Here is a 25,572-nt window from a genome sequence, read left to right as displayed (position 1 = left end):
ACGGATTTATTACTAGAATTATTAACAGTTGTGCTGACAAATATTTTACTGCGATACTTAATATAAATATTTTCTAACAATTATAAATCTTTGCTATCACTTATCAATTTAACACATCTTTGCTGAATAAAAGCATTAAAAAAAAAGATTAAAAAAAATGTATTGCCCCGAAACTTTTGAAAATATTTATATTTTGAATAAATGCTGTTCTTTTTAAAGTTTTATTCAAAGAATCTTGAAAAAAGGATCAGTTTCCCCAAAACATATTTGATGCACATTAATAATTCTAGTAATAAATCAGTATATAAGAGTGATTTCTGAAGGATCATGCAACTCTTCAGACTGAAGTAATGATGCTGATGGAAATTCAGCTTTGCATCACAGAAATAAATTATATTTTAAAGATTATTAATATATTAATTATTTTATATCGTAATAACATTTTGCAAGAGTGCATTTTTTTCTGTATTTTTGATCAAATAAATGCAGCAAAAACTCCCGTAAAAACATGAACAATCATTTTGCAATCATATAGTGGTGCCTGATTGGCATGATTTTTTTAATGTTGTCATGTCACTAACATGTCTGACAGGTACATACCTACCGTGTATAAAACTTACATGCATAAACAGAATAAATGTCATTAGGTTGTAAAGATAAAAACACCCAAATTTGAGATTTTGCCTCAACAGCAGATGCTTTATAAAAGGGAGTTTTGAGCAATTTCTTGTGACGCTCTTAACAATGAAAACTTTGTTTGTGGTTAAACAAGTGACTTGTGTTTTAATATTAATATTCTATACACAATACAACAAACAAATAACTAGCAATAATATGTGCTAAACCCAGTTCACGAAGCAACGAGACCCCATTGATTTGTAACGTAGTGCTGGGGACATGTGACAGAATGAAGGAGCGTCCCGAGACACAGCAAAGAGAGAGCAGAATAACACGTGTCAGGAAAGAAACGCTCAGCAGTTTTACTGAATCAGATTCATTTACTGATATAGCTGATTATAGGACGCAATGAGCAGATTAGCACTGCTGCAGTCCATATTAATACGGTTTTCTCAGCATCATGTTCATTACTGGGAGAAGAAAAGGTTTGTCAAATTCAAATCATTTTTAGGAAATCTTGACAGTCTGAGTGAAACTGTTTATCGAAAGTCTGGCTAACTATTTAATGCACTAGCACCGCTGTAGTTAATATAACCGTTCTTAACAGCACAATCTTACTTTTGTTACAAAACTGTTCATTTTGTCAGCTATTTTCAGTTGTAGCCCTGTGTTAAATGTCCTTCATGTTTAGTCAACCTTATCCTACGTTGTTTGAGTATTATCATTTTCTTCTAGTTTTTCCTCAAAGAAACCCTTAAGTATTTTAATCGTTCTAGTCGATTTCATTGAATAGACATTTCAACAACTTTTTATTCACTGAAGCGCTTCTGTTTTAGAGGAAGCAGAACCTGCGTCAGTGTCATGTCAAGCACACAAACTCTGCTCCATAACTACAATACAACATTTCATACGGACTGTTTTTCAAAGCACATCTGAACTGACCTTGGCCTCGTTGCTGGCGACGGGTTTGGAAGGGAACTGAACCTCTGTGGCTTTCAGGATGGTGTTCTCCTGCAGGATGTCCTGCTGGGACTGGTTATGGCCAAATGGCTAGAGAAACAAATCAAGATTAACTGCAGCGTACTAGAAATCAGGAAAACCACAAACCTGTAGACGCTTCTGAGAATATTCTCACTCGTTCAGATAATTGCTCCTCACCTTTCTTCCATAGAGGCACTGGAAAAATATGACACCCACAGACCATACATCCACCTTATTGGAGATCTTTGGAGGCTCTTTACCCACAACAAAACACTCGGGGGGCAAGTACCTTACAGCCGAAACAAGACACGACTGAGTTACATGCTTTAACAGGCTAAAGCAGAAGTGTTGGAGGATCTGAGTGTGTGTTACCAGTAAGTGCCTGCTCCTTGTGAGGTCAGGTCCATCCCATCTACTCCATAGCTGTCATCGTCCATGATTTTAGACAGGCCGAAATCTGTGATCTTTATCTCTCCGCATGCATTTCCATCTACCAGTAAAATATTCCCTGCACACAACCACACACACAAATAAATACACATTCCCTATACTGGATATCGTTTTTATATCTTTCACATATGCATAATAAGGGTGGGGGGTGGGGGGGGTAATACATATGCTACCATTCAATAGTCTGAGGTCGGTTAGTTTTATAAGTATTTTTTTTTAAAGAAATCAAAAGTGACAAAAATTAAAATTGTTAAAGATATATAAAGGTGTTGTTTTAAAACATTCTACATATCAATTAATCCTGAAAAAGTATCATTACATTTTCTACAAAAATATAAATCTATAAAGCAGTGCAACATTTTCCAGCATTGATATAAAGCAATGTTTTTTTGTTTTTTCCAAGCGGAAAAACTGATTATTAAAATGATTTCTGAAGAATAATGTGGCACTTTTATTTGTCATTTTTACTATATTAAAAATAAATAAATGATAATAACTGCATATATATTTCTCAACGGTTCAAAACGGTCTAAACGGTATACACGTGGTATATATCTAAATGCACATGGGTCAAAGACGAAAAAGTGTTTAACCATAAAAAAAAAAAAAAAAGTGTAATACTGCTTTAAACTGCTGTAGTTTTCCTCCCCAAAAAATTCAAAAAGTTTTGTGTTTTATTTAATTGCAATTTTTTTTTTGTTCATACATTTTCCCCTGATTTACAGAAATGTCATTCAGTGTGACAATCTTGTCAGGCATATTTACAACAAAAATCAATTTATGACATATTAAAAGACTAATTACTTTCACCCCGAACACTAATGTGTTGTAATTTTACATTTTTAACATTTGCCACTATCCTAGGTTTTGCCCGTTTGTCAGTAAGACTTTTGTACTAATTTAAAACACAATAAAATTGAGTACGCTCCATTATTCTTTTAGATATTTTAATATGTACACGCCAGAATAAACATGTTGTTTGAATTTTTGCATAAATATTGTGTTACACTGAATGACAATGTAACATTATTTCAACCAAATTTTGTCATTTTATTCTCCAAAAACTTATTTTAAACTTTAAAAGTAGCATTTCTTTTAATGCGGACATCTTAACTTCTTTGACCCACATACAGGTTTAAAAACCAACCTGTATATAACCTGTGTATATAAAAAAATAACAATACCAACTTAGCGTATTTGAGTGTTAGACTGGTGTGTGGAGTAAAACGCAGAGAATGTGTTCACCGGGTTTGAGGTCATAGTGTATTATGGGTGGCTTGATCTCGTTCAGGTATCGTAGAGCATTAACAATCTGCATGACGATAGAGCGAGCTTCTTTCTCAGACATCAGCTTGTGCTGTTTCAAGTAGAAATCCAGATCATTTCCTTCACAGTACTCCAAAACCGTGCAAAACCTGCGGGAAACAGGAACTGATGTCACGGATGTGTCCGGACGGTTGAAAGCTGAACTGTGCAGGGCTGGAGCTAACTCACGTGTCTGTGTCCAGGGAGAAGTAGTCGTACAGTTTCACTATTCTGGGATGATCCAGCTGTTTATGTATTCGGTATTCCCGACAGGCGTGTCTGCAGAGAACAGAGGCACGGGTTAACATGGCCAACAGAGGGGAGACCCAGGCGAACAGCGTCATGAGACACAGACGCGCTCCGTTTCCAGACATTTACAGTTCTGTACTGAATACCAATGGGCATGGAAATACAGCTTTAATGTTGAGGGTTAAATACAGCTCCTCCAGCAGCAAGCTGTCAGGATAACTGGCATATCTGAATCCAAACGAGGTACGTATCATCCTTTAAATCAATTGCATTGTTGATGTCGTTTCACAACAGATGTGCTCCGGTTTTGTTTTTAGAAAATATATTTTTAACCATTCTCAGAAATCATTCATTGTGCATTACAGTTAATCTCAATCAAATAAATCAAATCTCAATCAAACTGCAGTTGGGTTATTTTGACTAGGTTAAAAAAATATATATCTTTAAAAAAACAGCTAACACAATAAAACCCAAAACATGACAGCATAATGAAAAACTTTATTTTTTATCATTTTTATATGATACGATACGATAGTATCGTGTATCGACGATAGTCAGAGATATTGAAATTAGCAGATTTCTCTGTCTATAATCAAGACAATATTATAGGCTCATTCTCCTATTAATGTATTAGATTATAATAATAATAACTATTATTATTCTTATTAGACGGCCTATTATAGTTCGGCTATCAAACTGCCCAGCTATTTCACTTCAGCACCGAATTACACACACACACACACACCGCAATAGAGGATTAGAGCCTGTATTCGGTGAAGTTGTAACGCTTTGACACTGATAACTTGTTAAATCCATGCAACGAAAGAGATAGGGAACAAGGAGTCAGTGTCCCACACATTTAATGGCTGCTACATGACAACGCCGTCTTCTCATACATGAGAGATTAACTCTTTCTTGGCGTTACAAATAAAGTAAAGACAAAAAAAATAACAACAAGCAGAGACAAGGCGGCAGAGCGAACTTATCCATAGTGGTTCTCATGTAGTCCTTCTCTTAAAAACTGATCACTTAACTTAAAACACTCACTAAGTGGTGATGACGTATAAGGAATACATGAGAAGCACTATATTTCATGCACACCGCACTATAATGTGATGCATGCAAAATACAGAGTTTTGGCCATTACAAAGTTTTCATCCACAAACAGACGTACATCGTCTGCAGATATAAGGCATCTCATTGCACTTTAAAAAGTAATCTGAACAGCCTATATATGTGCACTATTTTAAACGAGCCCTCATTGAGTGTAATGCCACAGTTACGTTAGAATGCATCTCATTCTTGTTTCTGTGGCGGTGCGTCGAGCTCATCATGAGGCGCGCGGTCCAGAGCGCTGTATGACTGATGCATCAGTTCAACTCAACTTTATATGTCTTTTGAATAGTTAATATTTGATATGTTTGTTTATGTCCAATATTAGTGTTAAACTGTTGGACTTTAAATTAAATGTACTATTGATTTTCACCGTTGACTGATTTTGCAGAACATTTAGACTTCCATGCACAAATGCGGCAGACTTGTCACAGGACGCGTGAAATGACAGCAGCGTATGTCTATATATGAACTAGCGGTTTTAAATATAGTATTTTTATATTTAACGTATGTTTGAAAGTATATATTTTCTCCATTATTGGTGATTCCATAGGCTCTCTCTCCTGCACCTGCGCGGTTTAAAACACCAAATAGTTATGATATGACAAGTACAGATAGTCCATCTCTTGCTCCACACATGAACAATAATATCGTGTATCGTCGATCTCACGGACTGATGATATGACAATTTAAAAAATGACCATATCGCCCAACACTAACATGCACATGATCATCTTCCCGAACGGATTGTACAGCTTTTTTTTTCCTCTCTCTCTTTCGGTCAAATTTCAGATGATGTCTATCTACCCTGTCTATGAAGTTAGGATAGTTCACTTTTTTCCCCTGTTTATGCAATCTGAAATCTAATTCCTCACTTGTGGTGATGGGCAGCATGCCACAGATGTAGGGCCCTAGGAAATCCATTTTATAATTTCCCTAAATTCCATTAGATTTTTTTTTCCAAATTCAGAGTTTCCCATTAGATTTTCCTGGATCCTGTTTTTTTTTCTAGACTGTTTTAATGAAATTAAAAATAATAATAATGAAATGTACATAATTTAATAGCATTATTATATTATATCAATATAGATCTTTATATTAGCCCAAGTAAAACATTTCTGTCAGTTTCTTCAAGTTAAACCAGACTTTTATTTTGACGGATTGCTGTGAAGACCTTTACGTTTCTGTCTGCGCCGTTCCTTCACAACGAGACGTGCAGAAAACACAGGATTGGTCTTTAAATAGTTTTTTGCGGTTTAATATTCACAGACACTTGTCCATATCGTGTTCTGCTTTAAGTGTACTAACCTACTTTTGATTTATTCATCCAAAATTTGAGAAATTCTATGGCATTCTGCGTTATACAGTGAAATGCATTTTCATGCCTGGATTCAGTCCTTGTTTTCCATATCCCAGAAATCATAAGGCCCTATACAGATTTAACAAAAACAGTTCCTTGAATAGCATCAGAGAGGAGGAACATACTTGTGGTAATTTTCTTTCTTCTCCTCTCTCCAGTTTTTGTTGAGCTGATGAATCTTCACAGCAGTGTAGCGCTGCTCAATTAAGTCAAACGCCTGAAGAGCAGAATGATGAATCAAACGATGTGTTTCTTTCTCAAAGGTCAGCTTATATCAGGCTGGGTTATAAATGAGGGGAAAGGGTACCTTGTAGACCTCGCTGAAGCCCCCCCTGCCCAGCAGATGTAACAGCAGGTAGCGCTCATTCAGGGTGGGATGGTCCTTGAATCTGAGAAAGAAGAAACAAATAGGAGAAAAGGGGACGGTCGGTGGAAAATAATCATGTAAAACTAACTCATGTTTTGGTGAAACAAACAACAATTTATAAAATTGACCCTTATGAATGGTTTTGTGGTCCAGGGTCACGTTTTTTTAAATTGAGATTTCTAGATCATCTGAAGGTTGAGTAAATAATCTTTTAATTGATGTATGGTTTGTTAGGAGGACAATATTTGTCTGAGATACAACTATTTGAAAATCTGCAATCTGAGGGTGCAAAAAACATCGAAATATTGAGAAAATCGCCTTTAAAGTTGTCCAAATTAAGTACTTAGCAAGGCGTATTACTAATCAACAAATAAGTTGTTATATTTATGGTGGGAAATTTACTAGACCTCTTCATGGAACATGATCTTTACTTAATTTTTGGCATAAAAGAAAAATCTTTAATTTCGACCCATACAATGTATTTGTGGCTATTGCTACAAATATACCAGACTGCTTTTGTGCTCCAGGGAACGTGGACCCTTTACAGTCAGTAAACTCATGGCAGTGCTTTTAATATGAGGAGTCAATGTCCAGTAAAAATGACAAAATAAAATGAAAAAGATCAGAGGCTGATGTCATCGTAGTGTGGGTACATACTGTGAACTGTCTTCATTGTTTATTCGTTTCAGCTCTCGGATGTGAAGATTTCGCACCCTCTCCAACCTCTCCAGCTCTGCCTGAATCTCTGCCTCCTCCTACAAAGGCACAAACACATGAAGAAACAAAACATACATAGGTAAAATCATATTGTGGTGTACTCTGCCACTTCTGCCTTCGGGAAAAGTAATGCCGCTTTTTAAAGAAATAATACTTTTAATAGGCAAAGACATTGACAATGTTACAAAAGTATATGCTGCTCTTTGGAGTACTTCTGTAGAAACAAAGACAGACGTTATTTTTATTAACTTTTTTTTTTTTTTTACATGTACTGATCCAAATCATACAGGAGCCACTGACCTTTTTGAGATTGCCGAGTCTCAGTTTGAAGATCTCCTCCTGCTCATGGTACTCCGCTAAAGTTAGCCTGCAGGAGCATCAGAGGAACAGGGTTAAAAAACCTCAACACATGTAATGGGCTAGGAAGATCTGACTGTCGAAGAGTGCAAAACAATCACAATTTGGAAGAAGCTGGTGCAATTTCTCCACACTGGTTTCTTAGAGACTTGTGATGAAGCAGAAAGAAAAAAAACAATCTAAATGAACCTTATAAATAATGTCCTGCAATTTATCAGAAACGTGTCATTCAGGAGAGTCTAAAAAACTTTGACTTCCAGCTTAAAGATCTTCTAAAGGATTTTCAAGGCAGTTATTTGTGAATGTTAGTGATTTCGCTGCAGTTTTCAGCAGCACTCACAGCTGAGGGAGGCTGGGTTTGAGGAAAGGGTCGTTCTCGGCGCCGTTCACAGCCTTGGTCTTGCGTGGTTTGGGCTCAGAGATGGTGCTGGGCGACTGTGAGCTGCTGGCTGATGGTGGCTTTCTCTTAGCTAACAGTTTCCTCTGTCTCTCGATTTCTTCACGTTGTTGAATGATCCATTCCTGCTGTCTGCATAAAAACAGGCAATGAGAAACAGTTCATACAGGCAAATCTGTAACCTGTAATCAGGGCTGCTGCAGGACTTTTAAGCTCAAATGTAAGACTTTTTAAGACCTGCGCAAATGAAATTAGACTGCGGTTCTAGGACCCTATTGTAAGAGCTGCTGTGAACTTGAGTGTTCAAGGGGGTGTCAGCAATCACCTTTTAGCCTAATCAGCTGTGCAAAACAGTTCACTGTGATGCTAGATGTTGTTTATTAGTATTCGTATTCAAATTAGTTTACAAAGTACTAATAAATCACACTAATTTGTACTGCAATTGTTTTACAGTTTACTGCATTTTAAACTGGTCACACATCACAAGCTAATAAACTGAAGTCTCGCACATTCACAAGTCTTTCTTTCCATTAAAACTGAATTTACAACAGGAATTTAAACAGAAATATATTAGGTTAAATATTACATTTAAACACAATTAAACAACTACATAATTCCTTAAAAATAATGATACACAGAATTGAATAGCAAGTGCTTTAGAATAAGTATGTGAGCCGCTAATACATGCATACAAAAATAAATAAATAAATAAATAAAACTCTAGGGTCATAGGAATGCAGTCTGGTATTGCAGGAATACCCTACTCACAACAACAGTCTTATTGAAACTGCACATTCATTCTCTGCCAGCAGGAGGCGCTTTCAGAACTGCATAAACAGAACCGTTTCCACAGTAACAGCAGAACACAAAGCAGCAGCAGCTGACTTTGATGTGCATTTAATGAAATCAAATCCCTTTGAAGTTTAAAGAGTAACTAAACCCTACACCAACTTTTTTTAGTTAATGATCTGTAAGAATGGGGCTTTATTAGTGCTGTTCATTGATTCGAGTAACTTTTTTGACATTTGAGTATAAAGGGTTTTATTTCTACAAAACATGGTGTAAAAACGTCTCAGTGTTGCCCTCTTCAGGTTGAACAGTGGCTACTGCAGTTGATTTTTCCTATTGGATGTTGCGGTGGCAAGTGACGTAAGCAGTTTCCAGCTCACCACGTACGAGCTACCACGCCCCTGGCAGTATAAAACCATCTTGTTCCGTCAAAATCACTGTAGTGAGAGTCAGGAGTTGGAATTGCGAGTATTGACAACGACCAGGATAGACTATTATAGCATCTATTTAGCATAGCATTTATATACTTATTTAGATCTTCAAGTTAGTGTAGATTTATCAGTATTTAGTACAGTGGACAGGATGGTACGGAGGTGTGTTGCTAGTTGCGACAGCACTGCTAGACTGCATAGTGTACCAGCAGACTTTAAAATTAGGCACCAGTGATTGTATGCACTTGGCCTGGAAGACCGCAAGTTGCAGCCTAGAGCTGCAGTGTGCAAACTGCATTTTACGCGGGATTGCTTCTCCAACGCAATGGAGAAGCGACGCGGTGCGGGAGTTAAGGCCGCAGTTTGAGCCAGCGGCTCGAATTGATATGAACAGACACCTCGACATCCTCCACTTCAGGTGAGGGTAGGTGAGAAAAGTCTCTACTTCAAATGATCGCTCTGTTCCAAAGCTACTTGCGTCATTACAGTCACTCTCCAGCGTCTCTGACAGCAGCTGTCAATCAATCATTCACTGCGGGTCTCAGGTTCACGCCACACTCGCTCAGCCCCGCCCTTGGTTCATCCCCTCTATCTCCGCTGTGATCTGCCCACTTTTCAGCATTTTTCAAATATTGTCAGTGGGTGGAGTCAGGCTCTGACCAGGGGTTTAGTTACCCTTCAATCATCACATTAAGCTGTGTGGCAATTCTGGTCCATATCCAAGTTTAAACCTCCTGAAATCATAATTTAGACTTCTACAATTTAAGACTTTTTATGACCTTTAATTTGATACAAGTAAATAAACAAGAAACCTACTACAGATAATTTGAGTGAAAACTGACAATTGTCCAAGGTATCGTAAAGTGTTCACACATGCATAGTAGTGTCTGCTTTTATAAAGCTAGAGATGACTGCATGTGCAAATACAGAAGTCTACTTTGGGCTTGTGCTGTCAATCTTCATTAAGCGTCTTACTTGACGAGGTTCTGGAAGGCGTAGCCATCTGTCCACTGCTCTGTAAACGAGGCTCCGTGTCTCACAGAGGTGAAATGACCCAAACGCAGTCGATCCTGCATGCTCTTCTCCCGACACGCCTGCTTCTCCTGTGTGCTCTGGACAAACACACACAGCTTCAGAACAATCTCATTCAGTTTACTGTTGAAACTATAATGATGGCATTACACCGCAACCGTGAACATTTACAGATGAGCACTGGGTATTTTCACATTCAAAAGGTTTCTGGAATATCACCAGGATGCTTCACCTTCTCAATCAGAAGTTTTTTGCTCATGGTGATGCACTTGTTTAAACGTTCCTTGTACTTTTCTAGAAGCTTTTGCTGCTCATCTATTTGTCTCCTAAGATCACAGTTTGCCTGCACAGAAGAGGAAGAAAAAGTACATATTTAAATAAAGTTTATTTTTTTTTTAAGTTAGGATTACACCAAGTCTGATGCACCTAAAATTTGCAAGTCACGGGTGATTTCACATCATTTGTTTTGGAATCATTCTTATTAATTTATTGAATGAATAATCTCCTCTCACCCGCAGAAGATCGTCTATCCTGCCCTCCTTCTTCTCCAGGTCCAGGTTCTTATTGCTCTCTATGGTGGCCAGCTTTACCACAGTCAGGTCAGTCTACAGGACAAACCGCACCCAATTCAACAACTTATGATAGATATTCTTCAAATAGTCATTTTATGTTACAGGACTTCATTTGTGATCAAAACGGATTTCACTTTTTTTTTGTTATATGAAAATTAAATGACAATAATCATGAAAACCTTTTACCATGCATTAACTTATTTGTGCTTCTTTCCAAATGCCTTAAATTGGTACATTTTATTGTTTTATCATTATCCCAGGCACATTTCAACTCAAAGTAATTTATGACAGCCATAAAAAAAGGCTAAATAAAATATATATATATAAAAAAATCCACTTTTCAAAAGTTAGCAGACTTGTTTACCAAGAAGAGTATTATGCTAACTACAAAAATCCACTTAAATTATGAATTGTTCTAAAACGACTGGCAATGAGATTCTTGTTATTTGACAGTAAGTCCTACCTGAACACTCTTGACCGCCATCGGTCTCGTAGAAATCATAGAGTCCACAAAACACAGACTAGTGGGGGACGAGCTGCTCTGCCGGGTCTGAAACACAACATTAGACTGTACTGTAATGTCATAGTACCATTGCAGTAGGGATGCAACGATTATTGATTAGTTGGTATGATTATAATCTGAGGAAAAATCATGGTTGCTCGATTATTACGATTACTATGCATTTATTCATTTCAAAACATTACTAGTATAATAAAGTCTTTAGATTTTAAAGTGTTATTTATTACTGCCTTTAGAACCAGAAAGAACACCGTAACCAATAATAGAAAACCGCACAAAATAATACTAATAATACTACAACTACCAATAATAATAATAATAATAATAATAATAATAATAACAATAAAGACAACCAAAAGTCCTTGGAAAACTTAGAAACGGTGAAAAAAATCTGTCACCTCTCTCTCTCGCTCTTTATCGATCGATGTAATAATTAATTCAAGTAGCAAAATGTTATAATTAATTCAAGTAAGTGTGATCTCACTGCACTACTTCATCTCAGTCTGGTCTGAAGCGGACAGAATGAGAAGCTAACAAGCGTCAAGTGATTTTGGTTTTCTTAAATTGTTCAGTGCACAGCTAGCCATGTATTATCCCTTATCATTTTTCGCTCTTTAGCAGCAGTTTTTTAAGGCAATATTTAAATGACACCATGATGTACCCAAAATGCTCCCACACAATCCACTTTGGGCATTTATTTGGTGGAAATAAAGGATTGCTGTTTGGTTCATCTGTCACAGTTAATCTAGTGTGTGTAGTAGCCTCTGTTTCTCTGATAAGCGCTGCATTTTAAGCTAGTGCACCGCTAGTGTTTTCATTGTGTGCAAGTTGCAAGAGTTTTGTTCAGTGCAACAGAAACACTTAGTGTAGCAGAGCCTTTACAATTAATTAACATTGACACTTTAAATCCTGCTGCACATACGGTATAATGGTGGTGTAATGCTACACAAAAATCTTCAACAATCAACTTGCTTTTAATGTCAAGGTTCAGTATGTTTCCAGTACAGCGGGTTAAAACAACAAACTTGCTTTTTTCCCTTTTTTATTAAACAGTAGATTACGGAGTATGTCACTCTCTCTGTAAATAAATAAAGTCTGTCAATACTGCTGCAACACACTGTATTATTAATATAACAGTTTACAGTGAAGTTGGGGGAAGACACCTTGTGGATGCTAAATAATTTAGCAAAATATATATTTTATTCCAATTACTATTTATTATGCTCCTATTCCATCGCGTTTTGTCTTTCAGACACCTGTGTGCACGTTAAGTGAAGTCTGTGAAGTTTATCAAAGACTAGCATCCTTTATTTTTCAGATGTGTTCACAATAGCATCCTAAGGTTTGCCCAGACAGAGGGTTCCACACATGAAAGACTTCTATCAAATATTTCCTGTACAAATACATGTATGTTCCCCTAATTAGCATTAAGAGCACCCTGACATGAAGCATCACACATTCAAAGTTCTGTTAATACAGATGCACTGCACTAAAAGACTTTCAAATCTGCTCATAACAATAAGCATGGAGTGGTGAAATCACAAGTGTTCACCAGAGAGGCATCTCTTAACAGCAGCAGGTGTAAACAGGGTATGAAGGAGTGTGTGACGTACGCTGGATCCCGGGGCAGAGTGGGAATGTGAGTTCTGGGGTGAGCGGATGACTGGTGGAAGACCTCTTACTGGACTGGACCCATTACCAGCCTGAAACTACAGATAGAGGGAAATAAACAAATCACGTGCTTTTAATGTAAGCAGCTCTAGACACCACTCCACTGAACACCACACAGACTGTGCTTTTTGGAGTTTGACAGCTACTGATAATGCTGTCATTGCATGGAAAAGCAACTTTTTTTTCCACTCCGAGTGAAGAAAAACCATTTGCGCTTGGAATGACATGAGGGTGACTAGATGACAAATGTCATTATAGTTTTCAAAGGTGATGGCGTAATGTTAAAACACTTTCTGCTTTCCTAGCTTAATGTGGAGAGAATTATAAAAACGCCACACTTAAAACTTGGTTGAGTTTGAGCATCGTCCTGATATAGCAAAACTGGTTCAAATTTGAATCACACCAATCCATTTTCAATTCATGTAAATTTGTGAATAAAAAATAAAAAAAAATCCTTAGTGTCTGACTCATTCGCTTTATCATCAGAAGTGTCTTTGATCAATGCAAAATATTTCACCACTTCCGAATATAACATTAATTGTATTCATATTTAACATTTATTATAAAAAAACTACTCTTCTCTATCCAATCACATCACTTAAGAAATGAATACCACCCTATATCATTTTCTGTTTTGCTTGAAAAGGTTGATAACTATGCTGCAAATATGATTTCGTGTTTTTAAAACAACATCATCCAAGCTGCAAAACACTACATATCAGTTACGCTTTCATTGAGCCAATGCCAACCATTTATCATATGCTTTCATTAGCTTCCCCACAAATTACTGACAGATACTCACATCAAAATAATCACTAATTTTGGGTCCCCGAATGACAGACTTTCCTATGAGAGAAAATAATAAAAAAAAAGATGTATGATAAAGCATATTAAGCTAAACGTAAAGAACATACTAGAAAACAGAGAGAGAGAGAGAGAGAGAGAGAGAGAGAGAGAGAGAGAGAGATGATTGTTTACCCTGACTGCTCTCTGACTGGATGTCAGCTTTCCTCTTCCTGCCCCGTGATGATTCAGAGTGCTTCTTTTCAGGAGTCTATAAATGAGAAACATTACATTCATTCACCATTTGTTATGAATTTATTCAGGTCTTATTTTGCACCCGATGCACAATAACGCTGGCCTCAGCAAGCAATGAACACCGCATTTAAATTCATCGTCTCCCGAGAGCAAATCGCAAATCTCTGAATAGTATAACGAGACATATTGTGTCTTCAAACTGTATTTAATGACTCTTGAGTCTAAATGACTCTAAGAATATCCCTAATGTGAGAGTGCATAAGCCGGGGCCTGGACCAATAATCGCAGTCTATTTTCTGTCTCGCTGGGGAAAGGATGCAGAAATATCCTGCTCTTTTCAGCACAGACAAAGAGGGGTGTGCTGCCAAGGGCATCTTTGTATTCTGATCAGAGAGGAGTTCTCGCTCAATGGCTTGGACTGAACCTCCTCGTCTGCCACCGAACCCCAGCGCAGATTTTGATATCCACACACTAACGCTATTAAGAGATAAACCGAGTCCTAGACACACACAAAAAAGAAATGCCGCCTCATCTATATGTTGATTTAAATGCTAATATTTTCATAGCTGTGAAACAGAAAGAGTGTTTCCAAAACAGATGTGGTTAAACGCCGCCTTTTATATTATACATTACTCCTTCATATTAATTTCTCATAATCTAAGATTAATTTGAGATTATCATAGAAAATGATGAAGTCTTGTGTGGGCTAAGCCTGTGCTTTTCTGGAAACCACACCATGTATTTCTAAAGAGAGGAGTGCCGATGTAACTGAACCAAGCGCCTCAAAAAGCATCATTTGTGTCTCTTTTCAATTCTCACATGACTGGGACTGAGAGACTTACTGAAAATGCAGGAGAACTTCCTCTTTTCCCATCTGAGCCCTGCAACAGAGAAAGAGGAAGAAAGAATGAGAGAAGAGGAAAAGGGAAAGGGAAAACCAATAAAATGAGGAAAACAAATAAGGAAAGGGTTAGACAGAAATTCATGGAAAAAGGAAAATGGAAGAATAAGGAAAAGGGAATTAAAAATAAAAGGAAAACCGGAAGAAAGGGTAGGGAAAATAAAAAAATAAAAAAAAATTGACGAAAAAGGAAGGATAAGGAAGAAGGAAGAGAGGAAGAGAAATAGAAAAGGAAAAGAGATGATGAAAGGATAATGAAAATGAAAAGACAATAATAAAATTAAAAGAAAAATGGAAGGATGAGGAAAAAGAAATGGAGGAAAACAATGGAGGAAATAAATTAAGAAAAAGATAAAGAAAACAAAGGAATGACAGCAAAATGAAAAAAAAAAAAAAAATGATGAAATGAAAAGGTCAGGAAAAGAAAAAAGGAACAGGAAACCAGAAGGAAGAGAAAATCATAGGATAAGGAAGAAGAAAAGGGAAGTAAATGAGTAAAATACAGTAAGGACAGAAAATACAGGAAGAGGATAGGAAAGGGAGAAAATGAAGGTAAAAGAAAAGAATATGATAGGAAAAACTGGAAGAAAAGAAAATAAGGGAGAACAGGATATCAGCAATAAGGCTAAAGAATGAAAAATAATTAAAGAAAAAGGATAGAATAAAAAAGGGGAACGTAAGGAAGACAGAATGAAAAGAAAATGGAAAACAAAATAAGAAAGGAGAAGGAACAGAGATGAAAGGAAAAGGAAAAGCAAAAGGTAGAGGAGAGGAGGAACAGGAGAGAGTTTTTAGATGCGAGTGGGTCAGGAGCTGCAGACTACAGCACAGGACTGAAGCTGCTGTTTATAATTAGCTCTCAGTGACAATGACAGAATGTCACGGTGGCCCTAACGAGCCAGCACAGCCTGATATTGATGTTCTGCACGCGCCACACTGGCACTTTTGGGTCACAACGACCACAAGCTCAAAGCAAACAGCACAAAGAAACACGCTCACCATCAGAGAAAATCAATTACTAATGCTCCAGTATAAGATGCTGACGCGATACAAAGGCAAATATAATTCAGTGCATCATCTGTGCTTCTTCATCTGTCAGTTGTCATTTGATAGAAGCTACAGAGGAGTACATTACACTGCGCATGAAGCCTTCTGAAATATAAAGATTATGTAATCTTCATTCCGGTCATTTAAAATGGAAATCCTTGATATATACATATACTCAAAACCATAATAAATATGCAAAGTCCTGCATTAAACATGTCATGTGCTTCAGGCTGCAGGTGTCGGAGGCTGTGATTAGTGTTCAGGGGATTATGGGTAATCTAGTGTATGTAGTCTTGAGGTGGGTCTGTAATGGAGGTTTTACGGGAAGTCTGATGGGTGTGTGTGTGTGTGTGTGTGTGTGTGTGTGTGTGTGTCTACACTATCTAGGTGTCTGACATCTGGCATAATAAGCAGCTCACAGCCACATGAGAGGAGTTTGTTCTCAACCTTCCAGTTCACTTTCTCTCTCCCTTCATAACTCGCTCCATTGGCTTCCTCCTCCTCTCTTGCCCTGATTTATGTCACAGCAGGTGTGTTGTGCGGGGGGAGGGGAGAACAATTCTCCTTATGATATGCTGTGTGTGTGTGTGTGTGTGTGTGTGTGTGTGTGTGTGTGTGTGTATGTGTGTGTGTGCGCATGCACATGTGTAGTGCTTTGCCTGCTGATGGTTTAACTATCGTGGCTTATGACAGATGCCAACCCAGCTTGAGTCTGCTACAAAACCTTAACACACACACACACACACACACACACACACACACACAGTGACACAGCATCCTCTACAGTATCAGGCAGAAGCACAGCCCTCAGCACACACAGAACTAGAGCTTCATTACAGGCAACATTTCCCATCGGCCTGAGTCACACTCACACAACAGCATCAATTTCTCTGTAACGCTTTGATTCAAAAGAAAACACAGCAGAACGTCTTTGCACCATCTGCTGAACTATGAACTGAGTTATTAACAACAGCTTTCATCAGGACTCAACCGTGCGCAGTTAGAAACAGAGCATCCATTACAGATCTCAGTTTGGAGCAAACACTTCATTGTACAATTAAATAAAAATTAGCTCATAAAACACTCACCCTCAGGTTATCATAAGTTCATATTACTTTGTTCTTTCAGACAAATCCAGTCGGAGTTATATAAAGAAAAATCTTTGATCTTTCAAGCTGTTTAATGTCACTCAGCAGGTGTTGCATGCATCAGTCCAAAAGAAGTTAAATAAAAAGCGCCCATCCGTAAAAAAAACACTCACACTGCTTTAATCTAGCTTGTGCTCACTGTTGTACACAGAAGAAGATTTGGGAGGATGGCAGTATGAGGTCGGCATATTCCTTACTTTAGCAAAGGAAAACGTTAGGTTACTTGCATAAACCCCGGTTCTCTGAACAGAGCGAGGTATCTCACTATGAGAAATGCCCCTGTAATGATAGAAAATGGAAGCAACAATTACACCAGGTCTGTCTGAAGGAAAGACCAATCACAGCTCATGACAAGGAGCCCACCCCCACTACTAATACATATATCTGTGATCCTCGAAAATTACATTCTAAGCATGATCTTCCCCAGTGTTATGCAAGTATCTCACTATGGGAATGATCTAGCCAAATCCAGAAATGCATGCTTTCTGAAGCTTCCGAACAGACCTGGGTATAACTCATTTGAAGTAATGGTGCTTCATATAACATTATCCATAGAATAATGTTAAAGTTAATGATAAATCCCCTGTTATGTTTGTACTGGCTACTGTATACAGGCCACCAGGGCACCATACAGACTTTATTAATGATTTTACATCCAAGTTAGTTCTGGCTGCAGATAAAGTTTTAATATTTTGTGATTTTAATATCCATGTTGATGTGAAAAAGATGCATTGGGATCAGAATTTATAGACATTCTGAACTCTATTGGGGTTAGACAACACGTTTCAGGACCTACTCATTGTCGAAATCATACTCTAGATTTAATACTGTCACATGGAATTGATGTTGATAGTGTTGAAATTATGCAGCCCAGTGATGATATCTCAGATCATTATTTAGTTTTGTGCAAACTTCATATAGGCAAAATTATAAATTCTACTTCTAGTTACAAGTATGGAAAAACCATCACTTCTACCACTAAAGACTGCTTTTTAAGATCTTCCTGATGTATCCGAATTCCTTAGCATATCCAAAACCTCAGAACAACTTGATGATGTAACAAACTATGGACTCTCTCTTTTCTAGCATTTTAAATACAGTTGCTCCTGTACGCTTAAGGAAGGTTAAGGAAACCAGTATGACACCATGGTATAATGAGCATACTCGCACCCTAAAGAGAGCAGCCCGAAAAATGGAGCGCAGCTGGAGGAAAACAAAACTAGAGGTATTTCGTATTGTTTGGCGGGAAAGTAACCTATCCTACAGAACAGCATTCAAAACCGCTAGATCCGATTACTTTTCTTCCTTTTAGAAGAAAACAAACATAACCCCAGGTATGTATTCAATACATTGGCTAAATTAACGAAAAATAAAGCCTCAACAAGTGGTGCCATTTCCCAACTCCACAGCAGTAATGACTTTATGAACTACTTTACTTCTAAAATTGATACTATTAAAGAGAAAATTGCAATCATTCAGCCGTCAGCTACAGTATTGCATCAGACAGTGCACTATAGACCCCCCGAGGAACAGTTCCACTCATTCTCTAGTATGGGAGAGGAAGAATTGTATAAACTTGTTAAATCATCTAAACCAACAACATGTATGTTAGACCCTATCCCATCTGAGGTCCTAAAAGAGGTGCTTCCAGAAGTCATAGATCCTCTTCTGACTATTATTAATTCCTCATGTTCATTAGGATATGTCCCCAAAACCTTTAAACTGGCTGTTATTAAGCCTCTCATCAAAAAACCACAACTTGGCCCCAAAGAACTACTTAAAGACCAATCTCGAATCTACCTTTTCTGTCCAAGATACTAGAAAAGGTGGTATCCTCACAATTATATTCCTTCTTAGAGAAAAATGGTATATGTGAGGATTTCCAGTCAGGATTTAGACCGTATCATAGTACTGAGACTGCTCTCCTTACAGTTACAAATGATCTGTTCTTATCATCTGATCGTGGTTGTATCTCTCTGTTAGTTTTATTGAATCTTAGTGCTGCGTTTGACACAATTGACCACAACATTTATTTGCATAGACCTACACTTTGTTGGCATTAATGGAAGTGCATTAGCACGGTTTAAATCGTACTTATATGACCGCCATCAGTTCGTAGCAGTGAATGAAGATGTATCATATCGATCACAAGTGCAGTATGGAGTACCTCAAGGCTCATTACTAGGGCCGCTACTCTTCACGCTTTATATGTTACCCTTGGGAGATATCATCAGGAAACATGGTGTTAGCTTTCACTGTTATGCTGATGATACTCAGCTCTATATTTCTTCACAGCCCGGTGAAACACACCAATTTGAAACACTAATGGAATGCATAGTCGATATAAAAAACTGGATGACGAGTAATTTCTTACTGCTAAATTCTGAAAAAACAGAGGTGTTAATTATAGGACCTAAAAACTCTGCATGTAATAACCTAGAACACTGTCTAAGACTTGATGGTTGCTCTTTCAATTCTTCGTCATCTGTTAGGAACCTAGGTGTGCTATTTGATCGCAATCAGCAAGTTCTCACTAGAACCAGGAAGTATGACCATATTAGCCCAGTCCTGTCAACACTGCACTGGCTCCCCTATCAAACATTGTATAGATTTTAAAATATTGCTTATTACTTCTAAAGCCCTGAAAGGTTTAGCACCTCAGTATTTGAATGAGCTCCTTTTACATTATAATCCTCTACGTCCGCTACGTTCTCAAACTCAGGCAATTTGATAATACCTAGAATATCAAAATCAACTGCGGGCGGCAGATCCTTTTCCTGTTTGGTGCCTTAACTCTGGAATAACCAACCTAACATTGTTTCGGGAGGCAGACACACTCTTGCAGTCTAAATCTAGATTAGAGACCCATCTCTTTAACCTGGCTTACACATAACATACTCATATGCTTTTAATATCCAAATCCGTTAAAGGATTTTTAGGCTGCATTAATTAGGTAAACCGGAACCGGGAACACTTCCCATAACACCCGATGTACTTGCTACATCATTAGAAGAATGGCATCTACACTAATATTAGTCTGTTTCTCTCTTATTCCAAGGTCACCATAGTCACCAGATCCAGTCTGTATCCTGATCACAGGGTCACTGCAGTCGCCTGGATCCAGTACGTATCCAGACCAGATGGTGGATCGGCACCTAAAAAGGACGTCTACATCCCTGAAAGACAGCGGAGACCAGGACAACCAAGCCCCAGATACAGATCCCCTGTAAAGACCTTGTCTCAGACGACCACCAGGACAAGACCATAGGAAACAGATGATTCTTCTTCATAATCTGACTTTGCTGCAGCCTGGAATTAAACTGCTAGTTTTGGTCAGAGGAGAACTGGCCCCCCAACTGAGCCTGGTTTCTCCCAAGGTTTTTTCCTCCATTCTGTCACCGATGGAGTTTTGGTTCCTTGCCGCCATCACCTCTGGCTTGCTTAGTAGGTGTCACTTCATCTACACCGATATCGTTGATTTGATTGCAAATAAATGCACAGACACTATTTAAACTGAACAGAGATGACATCACTGAATTCAATGATGAACTGCCTTTTCATTTTGCATTATTGACACACTGTTTTCCTAATGAATGTTGTTCAGTTGCTTTGACGCAATGCATTTTGTTTAAAGCGCTATATAAAACAAAAAGGTCACTTGACTTGGCAAGAACTAAAGATAACCTTTCCCTTCTCCAAAAAGCCAACAATGGGAAATACATGAGCCATAGGAGGTGTAGTGACATGCAGATGTTAAAACCTGATAAATGTATGAGGGAAAACCCAGCTTGAACAATGCCCACATGGTAGCCATACCCCTTGTTGAATGAGCCTTTAAGACTGATGCGAAATGAAGACCCATAGATCTATAGGCCAATTCAATCACCTCCACCATCCGATGGGAAAGGCGCTGTGAAGAGATCGGCTTTAACCTTACATTGAGTGACCCATGAAATTAATTACAGATCATTCTTCCTGAACAACCGTGTCCTGTTTACATAATAGTGTAACGCAAAGTGTGCAATTTCCACTCCTCTGAAGAAGAAAAGGAGGGGGTAAAAGAAACGCAACTCCAAAGCAGAGCAGTTATAAGCTGAATCACTGACTTTGGGAACGAAAGCCTGGTTATGCAGCAAAGTAACCTTGCTGTCATCCAGACTAAAATCCAGACATGCCCGATGGACCGACAAACCATGTAACTCACACACTAGCTTAAGCTGAGACTAAAGCAAGTAGTAAGACTGTTTAAAGATAGGAACTTAATATCAGCACTCTCCAGAGGTTCAAATGGGACCCCAGTAAAAGCATTCAGAACCACGGACAAGTACCATGATGGAACCAGATACTTAAATACTGCTCTCAAAAGCTTCACCCCTTCAAAAAATGGCATATAAGAGGGTGCCGTCCAACTGAGACTCCTTTGAAGCTTACATGACACACCAAAATAGCAGCCAGGTAAACTTTAATAACAGAAAACACTCTCCCATTGTTCATTAAGCTTTGTAAAAAGCAAAATTGCTCACCGTGCACAGAAAAATAATAACTATTTTACGAGTACACCGGTCCTCAAAGGCCATACAGTGAGTGTGCTGATGGCGCTCTAGTGCTCTTGATAGTGTTTAAAACCTCCTGCAGAAGCCCGTGTGCGTATAAATTTAACCCTTTACCAGCTAGACCCAAAAGATCAACTCATTCCGGGTGTGGGTGAAATACACACCCGAAAGGCACATTTCCGTCCCTGAGAGAGAAATACATCAGACAACTTGCGTCAGCCTTGCTGTACATCCCCCAAATCTGATCCAACACCTGTGGGTGGAACTCCCATACTCCATATAACAGGCTGCCCCTTGACAAGAGATTTCACCCATACATTCAGGACTCCTGATACGTGTGATGCGTGCAGTGAGGTGAAGTGAAGTGCAGACAGCAGATTTTTACTGCACTGCGTTCGGCAACATCTATCTTGACAGTTCGTTTGTGAATTGAAGCAGCTCAGAACAGGCGCTGAAGGAAAGTATTCATGGGTAAGAGAACAAGATTGCTGTTTTCAGGGATCACAGACATATATATAGGGAGGGGGTGGGCTCATTGTCATGAGCTGTGATTGGTCCGTTTTTCGGACATATGTGGTGTAACTGATGCTTCCAAAGTCTATCACAACTGGGGGGTTTCTAATAGTGAGATACCGAGCGATTGTCTGAACAAGTCTAGTCCTGGCTTATATCAAAAACCTCCGACATTATTCTTTACAAATCCTCATTTTGTACTTGTAATTTGTGAACTGTGTTTTGTTTTGAGCTCTCCTCTGTACTTCTGCGTTCACGTTCCTGAGCAGCGCATGCGCAAAGCCGACCTCGTATGTGATCTGCACGGAAGGTGCTTTCGTGTACAACAGTGAGAGCAAGATCACATTAATAAATTAGGTTATTTCCCTTTAGTGACGTAAAAGATTAGAATTTGCATATCTCACTCAGAGTCTTTCATAGTTTGTAATGTCAAAGCTTTCAACATGTCAGCAGGAAACTTACAGCTCATATAGCCACGAGATATGTATTTTATGAAGTCTGCTTTTGTGGCTTTTCTTTCTTTTTTACTTCAAAACATTTGCTCTGTCTATATGCGCTTAAATCTGCACTAACAATGTGTCCCTGCTACGTATTACACATGTGCAACTTCAATAAGCAGACAGAAAGCAGGTTAATGCATTTAAATTAAGAAGCAAAAGAACTACCTGTGTCAACCGGTTTATGCTTATGCCATTTATGACCCTACTCCGATAAAAGAAAATGATTTAACGCATTTACATGACCACACACATTTCGGCTTATTAAGCATAACAGGCTTAAGGTGCATGTAAATGCGGTCAATAAATGAAGAAAGCCAATCTTTTCTGTGAATGTATTTGAATTTGTATTTTCGGAAGTGTTTGACGAGGACATGCAAATTCAAAACAGAATGGATATTTCTCAGAGAATTACCAAGAGTAAAAGATGTGGTCATATGTTTAGCACAAATGCTTACTCAAAATTAACTAATAAAAGATATAACGAAATCAATATATTCTGACCAGGCCCTCATGTTGTACCAAACCCATAAGACTTCTGTTTATCTTTGAAACACAAATTTTGATATTTTAATTAGTCAGTCAAAGTTATTCAAAGTCCATAGCTCATTAGATTAGAGAGTAGCATTTTTCTAAATATTTTGCTATATTACACGTTTTCACAAGTTTTATGTACAGTGTAAATGTTTAAATAAAACTTATTTGAGACTTAATCATTTCAATGCATTACTATTTTTAATAAGATCAACAAACATTGAACTTCCTTTGTTTTTTATTTTGTACTGTTCTCAAAGGTCCACTTATGTTATCAAGATTTTTACATAAAAAAACATCATCATATAGAAGTAATAAGCTATTTTTTGTCCTGTTTTTGAGCCCCTCATCAGATCGCTCTGTTTGAAATTGCGTGGAGGATTGTAGACTCTGAAGTAAATGCCCACTGTTACAATGGCTAACACTTGTGTATGTTTGACAGCTTACATTCCTCATAGATGGTCGCTATTGTGATTTAGGTCATAAATCCATTACTCAATACATATCAAAGATTTGTAATTAGAGAAAGCAATAGTGACCATGTAATGAAAACAGTTAAAAACATTACATTCGGATCAAATATAGTTGCACAGCACTAGTGTTGTCACGATACCAAAATTATTGTTTCGATACTGATACCTAGTCAAGAATTGCTTTTTCTAAACTTTTCCTGAAAAAGGAAAATACTCTCAAATATCATTGCGGTGCTTTATTTTAAAACCGGGACAACATTCTAATCATATAACACACTAATAAATGAACAGCAGATATATTAAACTTTTGAACAAAATATGAAATAAAAAATAAATTAGAGCAATGACATTCAAGGTAAAGAAAGAATAAATTTAGAAGGCATTATCTCAGTTATCATAAGAAACATAAGAGTAATACATTTATCTTGATTCTGAACTTTGAATAAAAATATGAACAGTGATTATATAAAACAATGTTTATGAACTCAGAAGATTAAATGCCAAAATACAAATAATATCAATTTAAGCCATGGCATTCAAGAAAAAAAAAAAGCAAATAAAATTTAACAGCAATATCTCAGATTTTGTAATTTATTCTATGAGTTTTGTAACATTTTCTTTCAGTGGAGAAAACTCCACTGAGCTTTATTGAGCGTCATCTTTTTCTACCAGTTGTGGACCGGCGGCCACAGTATCACTTGTGCTCGCAAATGCAGCCTCATGATGCGCGGGTCCGTTTTTTTCTTCCAACCCGTGGGTCCAGCTTTTATGAAATTATTTGGCCGTCCCAGACCACAAATAAAGTAAGATTTCTTTACCGACCCCGACCCGCACATCGGGGACATCACAAAAGATACGTTGCTACTTAGACCTTCGTACTTTAACCTTATCAAAAAACCTAATAAAATATGAAAATAAATATTCCAAATAGGGCTGCACGATATTGGGAAAAAATTACATTGCGATATTTCATTTTTCTGCGATATATATTGCAATATTTTTTCTTACAAACAAAAATGGGGTGAGCACACTTACATTCTCATTTTAAATGATTTAAACATCGATACCATCGTGTCAATCGATTAATATGCGCAAGGGTGAGAGAGCAGGCCAGTGCTCCTGTTGTTTGAAGATGGCTCGCTCGCTCTCTCACTCGCTCTCGCTCTCTCTCGGTCTGTCTGTCTGTCTCTCTCTCGCGTTCGCTCTCTCTCTCTCTCTCTCTGTCTCTCTCTTGGTCTCTCTCTCGGTCTCTCTCTCGGTCTCTCTCTCGGTCTCTCTCTCGGTCTCTCGCGCGCACGCGCTCTCTCTCTCTCTCTCAGTCTCTCGCGCGCTCCCTCTCGCACGCTCTTTCTCTGCCCTGTTAAACTTGCATTTGGTTTTCAGTCCTGTCAATGATAAACTTTCACTATGATGGTTAAGCTGTGCAAAAAAAAAATAATCACATTCGTCAAGGGCCGGGGAGCAGCTGGCCCATACAGTTAATGAATAACGGATCAACTACGACAGCCTACATCGCACATCCTGCGATGTGACTATCGTGGATTTGTACATCGCGATATCGATGCTTAAACGACACATCGTGCAGCCCTAATTCCAAATATTTCTCGTTCACTGAAGTTCTTCCCTCCACAGCAGCGCGCGAGTGCGGCACTATTAGTAGCGCATGCGCAGCTCATGAACAGCTCTGTGAACCGTTTCATCCTGTTAAAGAGTTACTCAAGATGTGACTGAGCATGTGATTTGTTGAATCTAGTGAACGAATCCTCCCACACTGAACAAGATCGAGAGCTCTTCTCATTCGTGAATGAGTTGAATGAAATGACACATCTTGTTTATGAACGAAATTAATGCGTATACAGGGTCAGTGAGCCAAGCATGTAAATCTCGATCAGCAATCAGCAGATACAAAGGGCAGCTATAGGTTCTGTGCAGTTACACT

The 25,572-nt window shown here is 38.1% G+C and overlaps 2 protein-coding genes across 4 annotated transcripts in view; both read right to left on the bottom strand.

The window, feature by feature from the left end:
• LOC127965256 (uncharacterized) overlaps positions 1-25,572 on the bottom strand; it is a 128,037-nt gene that overhangs the window by 49,074 nt on the left and 53,391 nt on the right. The window lies entirely within an intron of this gene.
• LOC127965253 (serine/threonine-protein kinase tousled-like 1-B) overlaps positions 1-25,572 on the bottom strand; it is a 44,912-nt gene that overhangs the window by 1,275 nt on the left and 18,065 nt on the right. For 2 of the 3 annotated variants that reach the window (XM_052565949.1, XM_052565950.1), the window contains 18 exons: positions 14,810-14,848; positions 13,908-13,983; positions 13,732-13,775; positions 12,872-12,967; positions 11,202-11,288; positions 10,679-10,771; positions 10,399-10,509; positions 10,110-10,246; positions 7,858-8,046; positions 7,461-7,527; positions 7,101-7,198; positions 6,384-6,465; positions 6,202-6,293; positions 3,544-3,633; positions 3,295-3,464; positions 1,972-2,107; positions 1,777-1,888; positions 1,561-1,668 (listed from right to left, as the gene is read on the bottom strand). In XM_052565949.1, coding sequence (XP_052421909.1) covers positions 1,561-1,668; positions 1,777-1,888; positions 1,972-2,107; positions 3,295-3,464; positions 3,544-3,633; positions 6,202-6,293; positions 6,384-6,465; positions 7,101-7,198; positions 7,461-7,527; positions 7,858-8,046; positions 10,110-10,246; positions 10,399-10,509; positions 10,679-10,771; positions 11,202-11,288; positions 12,872-12,967; positions 13,732-13,775; positions 13,908-13,983; positions 14,810-14,848 — 1,827 coding nt within the window. The remainder of the gene's footprint in view (positions 1-1,560; positions 1,669-1,776; positions 1,889-1,971; positions 2,108-3,294; positions 3,465-3,543; positions 3,634-6,201; positions 6,294-6,383; positions 6,466-7,100; positions 7,199-7,460; positions 7,528-7,857; positions 8,047-10,109; positions 10,247-10,398; positions 10,510-10,678; positions 10,772-11,201; positions 11,289-12,871; positions 12,968-13,731; positions 13,776-13,907; positions 13,984-14,809; positions 14,849-25,572) is intronic. The other variant, XM_052565951.1, reaches the window with a different exon arrangement.

Source organism: Carassius gibelio, chromosome B9 (genome assembly GCF_023724105.1).
Source record: "Carassius gibelio isolate Cgi1373 ecotype wild population from Czech Republic chromosome B9, carGib1.2-hapl.c, whole genome shotgun sequence".
NCBI lineage: Eukaryota > Metazoa > Chordata > Actinopteri > Cypriniformes > Cyprinidae > Carassius > Carassius gibelio.
This window is presented reverse-complemented; position numbering and strand designations above follow the sequence as displayed.